Consider the following 8,617-nt stretch of genomic DNA (forward strand, 5'->3'; position numbering starts at 1 on the left):
TAAGGAGCTTTCCTAAGCCTGTCTTTTCAGTTTACAATCCCAAGGGGTGGGGGTGCAGGAAAGGATAAAATGAAAATGAGCTCTCATGCTGAAACAAGTCACTGAGACTCCTGAGCTGCAACTCTGAGTGATCAGTACATCTGCCAGAAGGCTCATGACATCCCTTCACCATCCCTCTGCCTGTGCACAGCACCTGCATCACCTTGGCTGGACCCATCAGCCTCAGTCTGGCCTGTCCTGTTTTCCAGCCTGCAAACAGGAAGATGCCCCCAGGCAGTGCCCTGTGAGCAGGCAGGATCTGTAGGGCCAGGGGGAGGGCACAGAGGGTTGGATGGTCTGTGAGCACTGACAGGGAAGAGACATGGACAGGGAAACACCTCCCAGGGGAGAACCTCCAGGCAGCAGGGAAATGATCAGAAATGAGAGGAAACCGAACCCGGAATGGTTATGGGAGGGAGAAGAGAGAAAAGTTCCTGTGATCCCCTGCAGTGCAGATCCCTCCTGTGAGCAGCCCCCTGGCCTCCTGTCCCACCCAGCAAAGCCTCTGCCCTCAGGGCCGGGGGCTCCAAGGCATGAAGCAGCTCCTGTGCAGCCAGAGCTCCAGTTCCTCTGCAGAGCACAGGGGCTGAGAGCAGCTGCCCGGCAGTGTTGGTGTCTGGGAGGTGGCTGCCCAGCTGGGGAAGGGTGACGCTGTCTGAGTGCCCGGCTGCCTCTGCCCTGGCCTCTCTCACACCCACCCTCACCGCATTTTCCTTCTTGCTCCCCTGCTCTGGGTCACTGCTGTTGGGATCTTGTTGTTGCTGTCAGGCTCTCTGGGGATGGCAGTTTCAGCTGCAGAGTCACAGCCTGATCTTGTGGGTCCTTTCCTGCAGGTGTGTCCATGGGCACACGTGTCCCAGCTTTGCTCTGACCTGTGGGGTGTGGGCAATACACTCTGTGGGGCTGGGGAATGAGCTGAGTCTCCCTGAATCAAATACCATCATTAGGACACTTGGATATATCCTTGGGGTTTCCTTCCAAGCTGTGAGCTTCCCTCCAGGATGCAAACCTGTCCTACAGCATCTGTGTTTATCTGAAAGCCCCATGGAGAAGCACAGAGATGCTGCGATGGATAAAATGCTGTTGGGTTTGTGAAACAAGCTGTGTGTGTCCTGGGCTAAACGTGGGGTGTTGAAACCTTAGGAAAGGATGAGACATGATGTGGTTCCATCTGACACAGCTGAACCCCAGGACTGTCCCCTGCCCCAGTTCCCATGCCCCCTGCTGCAGAGCAGGGCTGACGACTCAGCAGCCAGCGGGCACAGGCCCTGCTCCTCACGGCACCTCCAGCCAGCACCACCCAGGGCTCAGACACTGAGCTGGAGGAAGGTCTGGAAAAGGACAAGGGGTGTGGAGCAGGGGAGGGTGTGTGAGAAATGGCTTTGATTTTGCTAATAGATGTCTCCCATAACTTGTCACTGTCTTTTGCTCCTGTGTCAGTGCCCCATAACAACTGGCAGCAAATGTCCAACAGCAGCTTCATCACCCAGTTCCTCCTCCTGCCGTTCACAGACACACGGGAGCTGCAGCTCTTGCACTTCTGGCTCTTCCTGGGCATCTACCTGGCTGCCCTCCTGGGCAACGGCCTCATCATCACCACCATAGCCTGGGACCAGCACCTCCACACCCCCATGTACTTCTTCCTGCTCAACCTCGCCCTCCTCGACCTGGGCTGCATCTCCACCACTCTCCCAAAATCCATGGCCAACTCTCTGTGGGATACCAGGGTCATTTCCTACGCAGGATGTGCTGCCCAACTCTTTCTCTTTGTCTTTTTCATTTCAGCAGAATTTTACCTTCTCACCATCATGTCGTACGACCGCTATGTTGCCATCTGCAAACCCCTGCACTACGGGACCCTCCTGGGCAGCAGAGCTTGTGTCCACATGGCAGCAGCTGTCTGGGCCACTGGGTTTCTCAATGCTCTGCTGCACACGGCAAATACATTTTCACTGCCCCTGTGCAAGGGCAATGCCCTGGGCCAGTTCTTCTGTGAAGTTCCCCACATCCTCAAACTCTCCTGCTCAGATACCTATCTCAGAGGTGTTTTTCTTATTGTGATTGCTGTCTGTTTAGGATTTGGGTCTTTTATTTTCATTCTTTTCTCCTATGTGCAGATCTTCAGGGCCGTGCTGAGGATCCCCTCTGAGCAGGGACGGCACAAAACCTTTTCCACCTGCCTCCCTCACCTGGCCGTGGTCTCTCTCTTTGTCAGCACTGGTTCATTTGCCAACCTGAAGCCCCCCTCCATCTCCTCCCTATCCTTGGATCTGGTGTTGTCTGTTCTGTACTCTTTGGTGCCTCCAGCAGTGAACCCCCTCATCTACAGCATGAGGAACCAGGAGCTCAAGGATGCCCTGAGGAAACTCATGGCTGGATTCTTCTCAAAGGCATTAAACTTCCTATCTTCTGCATATCACTCATGACATAACTCATGATAGGTCCAAACTGTCTTTTTTATATTTTGTAGTTGTAGATGATGGATTGGAGTTGGGGGAAGGCTTGTTTGGTCGTGTTTTTCTAAAATATGATAATATTGCCCATAAAGAAATGTCATTAATCATCTCACTTCTAATTCTCTGTCCACACTTATAGTTCAAGTCATAAACCCTGTAAATGAGAAGATTTGCTCTCTGTGTATTTAAACAAAATAAATGACTCTGCAGTGAACTGTTTGAGATCTCTCCACCTTTGTGAAGCTCAATACGAGGTGTCTGTGTGCAAAGTGTGAGAAGTCCTGGGCAGGAAGGTTTAGAGGGCATGGGGTGCTGTGCAAGACACAAAATTATCTTGGCTTAATACTTGTGGGACCATCAGATGTCAGTTAATGTCAATGAAAGTTAAAATAAGAAGAACAGAAGACAAAGATCCAAAGCAAAGGAAGGTGTCAACATACTTTTCTTTTCTTTTCTTTTCTTTTCTTTTCTTTTCTTTTCTTTTCTTTTCTTTTCTTTTCTTTTCTTTTCTTTTCTTTTCTTTTCTTTTCTTTTCTTTTCTTTTCTTTTCTTTTCTTTTCTTTTCTTTTCTTTTCTTTTCTTTTCTTTTCTTTTCTTTCTTTTCTTTTCTTTTCTTTTTTTCTTTTCTTTTCTTTTCTTTTTTTTCTTTCTTTTCTTTCTTTTTTTTCTTTTTTTTCTTTTCTTCTCTTTTCTTCTCTTTTCTTCTCTTTTCTTCTCTTTTCTTTTTTCTTCTCTTTTCTTCTCTTTTCTTCTCTTTTCTTCTCTTTTCTTCTCTTTTCTTTTCTTCTCTTTTCTTCTCTTTTCTTCTCTTCTCTTTTCTTCTCTTCTCTTTTCTTCTCTTTTCTTCTCTTTTCTTCTCTTTTCTTCTCTTTTCTTCTCTTTTCTTCTCTTTTCTTCTCTTTTCTTCTCTTTTCTTCTCTTCTCTTTTCTTCTCTTTTCTTTTCTTCTCTTCTCTTCTCTTTTCTTCTCCTTTCTTTCTTTCTTTCTTTCTTTCTTTTCTTTCTTTCTTTCTTTCTTTCTTTCTTTCTTTCTTTCTTTCTTTCTTTCTTTCTTTCTTTCTTTCTTTCTTTCTTTCTTTCTTTCTTTCTTTCTTTCTTTCTTTCTTTCTTTCTTTCTTTCTTCTTTTCCTTCCTTCTCTTTTCCTTCCTTCTCTTTTCCTTCCTTCTCTTTTCCTTCCTTCCTTCCTTCCTCCCTTCCTCCCTTCCTCCCTTCCTCCCTTCCTTCCTCCCTCCCTTCCTTCCTCCCTTCCTTCCTCCCTTCCTTCCTCCCTTCCTTCCTCCCTTCCTTCCTCCCTTCCTTCCTTCCTTCCTTCCTTCCTTCCTTCCTTCCTTCCTTCCTTCCTTCCTTCCTTCCTTCCTTCCTTCCTTCCTTCCTTCCTTCCTTCCTTCCTTCCTTCCTTCCTTCCTTCCTTCCTCTCTCTCTTTCTCTCTCTCTTTCTCTCTCTCTTTCTCTCAAGTCTTTGTAGGGGGTTTCTTTTGTGTTAAAAAGAAAGAGTTTTCCAGAACTGGGCATGGATTTAGGACACAAATGTCTTCAGCTCCAGGGACACAAACACCTGGTGCCAGTGTAGATGCCCCGGGAACCCCTGCCCAGGCTCCACCTGCACTGCAAGGTGCTCAGGTCTCCCCAGGTCCTGTGTGATAGATGCCAATCCCAGGCCAGCACCTCCGGTACACTGGGGCCCTAAAATGGCACTGGCTGTTTATAGTGATACAACCGGTAACTGATGTCTGTCTGGAAATGTGCACTTTTTTATTGTTGTTTTTTTTGTTGTCATTGTTGCTTTTGTTTTTTGTTTTTTGTTTTTTTTTTATTTTTTATTTTTTTTATTTTATTTGTGTGGGTTTGGTTGCGGTTTGTTTTATCTTTTTTAACATACTAATTTAAAAAAATAAAAGGCCAAAAAGTGAATTATGGTGAAGTGTACTACCCAGTGATCTCAGGTTTCTCCTCCACTTGCTCTTTGGTCATTCAGTGGCCTCTCAACTGTCTGGTTTCTGCTTTGAGCTTCAGGGAGTTACAAACTTGCCCCATTCTTCAGAGCTCTAATTAACATGGCAGTCAACACATTCATTGTGTTTATTTCTATCCTCTCCTATCTCTCTGTCTAAACCAGTTCTTGTGTGGGTGTCCCTTGTGGATGCTGGACCTCATCAGATCCAGCTTACACACACAGCTGAGGAAAGTGTTTTGCTGTTTATTGAACTGTGCAGTGTTTGCACAGGAGAGCAGGTGGAGCTGGTGCACAGGAGCTGCAGCATCTCCTGCAGAGCTCAGTGGAGAAGTCTGATGTAAGAAAAGGGATGCAATCTCTGGTGGCCAATGAGGGAACCGGCAGACTGGGGGTGGGGGTGAGGAGTGAGGTTGTCCATACAGTGTCCAGCCTCAAGGGACTGTTCTCTTTCCTGTCCAGATGTCTTCAGGAGACCCTCGGGATCAATGTCCAGTGTAGAATGCTGCTGTCACTTCTTCTATACATTGGAAAATGATAGAAAATACCCTTGAAAGAAAAAACCCTCCTTTATGAAATCTTCTTTGAAATCTTCATCAGTAAGTCTCCCATTGAAACTTCTCCAGTTAGTTCTGCAAGTCTGGAAGATTTGAATGATATTACGGAAAGAAACATCGCTCATCAGGGCTTTCTGTGTTTTAATGAGCCCCATGGCGTATGTGGTGCTGAGTCCATGAACCGCAGCTGCCAAGGACAGACTGAAGAATCTGCTCAAGAGTCCAAGCCAGAAGCATACTCCAAAGTACCTTGAAGCATTAATGGGCCCCACTGAGGGCTGTTACTGACAAAGCCTCCCCAGGGACTCGTTAGAGCAGATAATTGGAGGCAGTGATTGCATCAGGCAAAGGCAAAGTGCAGCAGCTCTGATGCTGAGAAAGCCCTTGATTTGTCTGATGAAGGACAATGGCCAAGCCTTGAGCCCCTGCCCCTGGGAAGGGAGATCCTGTCCCTCACGTGTGGCTCTGGGCTCTTCCTGGGGCGTGACATTCCCTGGGGGTGCAAGGAGGCAATGGGGTGCCATGGCCATGACAACCATGTGTCTCCTCTTAGACCTCTTTGTCAGGAACATCAGCCATAGGCAAGGGGGCAAAGACCTTGGCTCTTTCAGGGACATCCAGCCTTGCCAGTGCCCTTGGCCATCTCCACCATGGTCCATCCTGCACTGTCCCAGGCCTGTGGCTGTTTCTCCACAGGCTTCAGACACCCCATGCGCTTCCCCAACTTGTTCTCACCCCAGTGTGTCCCCACCTGTGCTGCTGTCTCTCCATCTGCACCAGATGTTCCTTGAAACACAAAGCAATGGCTGCTCCAGAGTCCTTCTGAATGACCACAGCACTGCGCTCAGAATGACATTTCTTTATCCTGACTCCACTCTGGACCTTCAGAGCTGCAGTTTCTGATGGTTTTCCTTTCTCATGCTGTTTCCCTCCTCCCATCATCTTGGAAAGTGTTTTTCAACATTTCTGAAGCTACTACTGCCCTTTCCTCTCATGGTTTTACCACAGCCACCAACCAAGACCATGAGAGCTGCTCACATCCTGCTCCCAGGCCCCAGGTGGGATAAGGGAGAGAACTGAATGGGAAGGGAGAAACTTGTGGGTTTAGAAAAAATATAATAAGACAATGAAAATAATACACTGCTAGTACTAATAAGCTTATACTAAAATACACATAAAGTAAAATATATAATACTCACTGCCATCCCCCACAGAACTCCAGTTGTGCTGAACAGGCAGCCCAAAAGAAGAGAGCACCCTGGTCCTGAACAGCTGATCCCAGCAAGAGAAAGTACAAGTGCAAAAGGCTCAGGGCTCTTCCTGGGGATGTGGGGAGTGCGATGCCCAGTGCAGGACAATGGTGTGACACTCTATCTTCACCAGCCGTTCCTGGAAAGACAGAGTCATGGCTGATCCAGAGTCCCTCTGAATGTCCACAGCACTGTGCTCAGAATGACATTTCTTTATCCTGAGCTTCACTCTGGACCTCCAGAGCTGCAGTTTCTGATGGTTTTTGTTTCTCATGCTGTTTCCCAATACAAAAAAAAAAAAAAAAAAAAAAAAAAAAAAAAGTGCCATCATCTTGGAAAGTGATTTTCAAGAGTTCTTGAGCCACTGCTATCCTTCTCTCTCAATGTTCTACCCCAGACAGCAACTAAGACCACAATAGCTGCTCACGTAGTGCCCCAACCTATTAAGTGTGATATGGAAGATAACCGAAGGGAATGGAGAAACTCGTGGGTTCAGAAATAGCATTTTAATAAGACAATAAAAATTAAATTAAGAAAATATACTCAGTGCAATCCGTCATGTAACTCCAGTCACATGGAACATCCAGTCCTGGAGAAAGGAGCACCTTGGTCCCAAACAACCAATCCCAGCAAGACAGAGCAAAAAGGCCCAAGGGCCAACTGCAAAATGGCAGAACAGCAAAAAACTTACTCAAAACTTCCAACAGAATGGAACTTCCAAACTAAACTAAACAAAGTACCTGGCAAACCAGAAGTAACAGAAGTAACCAGCCAGAAATTTCAACTCCAGCTTCATACTGAGCGTGACATTAATTTTAAGTGTGGGAATATAAGGGAAGATTGGCAAGAAGGAGATTTGTAAATACGCTTAAGTACTGTACCCAGAGTTTAGAAAACACAAATCACACTAACTTAGGTTTAGCCTTGTGTGCTTCACAAGCTGAACCTCTGTCTTTATAGAACATAGACTTGTGAAATCTTAAAGGCACCTCCTCAAACATCCTTGAAATTCCTGCTCCACTCAATGACAGGAAGATGTGCCAGGGCAGCGTCAGGTTGGACATGAGGAAAAGGTTCTTCCCCCAGAGGTGCTGGACACTGAACAGGCTCCCCAGGGAGGTGTCACGGCCCCAACCTGACAGTGTTCAAGAAGAAACTGGACAACGTCCTCAGACACACGGGGTGACCTGTGGGGTGTGCTGTGTAAGGACAGGAGTTGGACTCCATGGTCCTTGTGGGTCCTTCCAACTCAGGACATTCTATGATTCTGTTAGCAATCAGGACACATAACCACAGGCGTAGTTATATGTGGTGCTTTATTTCAGTGCTGGGAAACCAGGGGTTCGCACCCAAAGCTGGCTTCGCTGGTCAGTTTAAGTTACACAGTATTTATACAGTCCATTCACATACATATTCATATATTCATTAAGATACGTAACGGTTACTCAACATTGATTGCAACATCGATTGCAACATCTTGGAACTATTTTGATCATGTGCAGTGTCCTCTGGTGGTCTTTCAGGGGGTCTTCAGGATGAAGTAAGTAGTCTTCATCATTTCTGTCCCTTTCACCTTTGGGTACTGCAGAGGCGTACTATTTCTATAGCTAGATAACTGCTGACTTGCTCAATCTCTGGAGATACTGCATGTACTTCTCCTCACTCTATGCGTATTTAGGCGAAGATAAAAGCTAGGTTGTTAAGATAAGAGTATACTCGAACACGATATGCTTGAACATCCTTTCAGGGACAGTTTACAAAACTGATTCATCCTTTCAGGAACATTTTGTAAAACTGGTTCTGTTACTAACATTTCCCCCCTTTGAAAATGCTTTTCTATTCTTAGACAATGCATTTTCACCTCAATCAATTTCTTCAATTATTGATTCATTTGCTATTATTGATTGGTAATTCCCTTCAGGTGTAATAGTTCCAGTCGTGCCTCTTCATAAGCTGGAGGGTTATCAAATATAGGATTAGCATAATTCCTACTCAGAATACTGAAAATGCGATTATTCCTAGCATTCGTTTGACTAATTATGCGCTTAATACCCACATACAACAAACAAAGAAGAACAATCACAATTGCAAGTACAACTACACTTTCTAGTAGTGAATGTACCCATCCTCCCAAATTTAATTCGAATTTATTCAACAGAGCTCCTATCCAGCTCTGTTCTGCATCTTGTCTTTCCTTTTGCAGCTCCACTTGTGTTTGGGTCAGCTCGGAAATGTCTCTCTCAACCTCTGAAGTTACGTCTGGAATATGGATGCAGCAGTGATCGATTCTGTCTTTCAAATATCCACAGACGCCATTTCTTTTAATAACATTATGTCGAGTGCCATTCTATTCTGCAAGGTCAT

The 8,617-nt window shown here is 45.8% G+C and overlaps 1 protein-coding gene across 1 annotated transcript; it reads left to right on the forward strand.

Moving 5' to 3' along the window:
* Positions 1-1,502: 1,502 nt before the first annotated feature.
* Positions 1,503-2,465, forward strand: LOC309452456 (olfactory receptor 14C36-like; the record flags this gene model as incomplete). The annotated part of the gene is made up of 1 exon (XM_082077076.1): positions 1,503-2,465. The coding sequence occupies one exon, from the start codon at positions 1,503-1,505 to the stop codon at positions 2,463-2,465; it is 963 nt and encodes a 320-aa protein (XP_081933202.1).
* Positions 2,466-8,617: the final 6,152 nt, after the last annotated feature.

The sequence above is a fragment of the Streptopelia decaocto genome, assembly GCF_964273445.1.
Source record: "Streptopelia decaocto genome assembly, contig: HAP1_SCAFFOLD_60, whole genome shotgun sequence".
NCBI classification, from domain to species: domain Eukaryota; kingdom Metazoa; phylum Chordata; class Aves; order Columbiformes; family Columbidae; genus Streptopelia; species Streptopelia decaocto.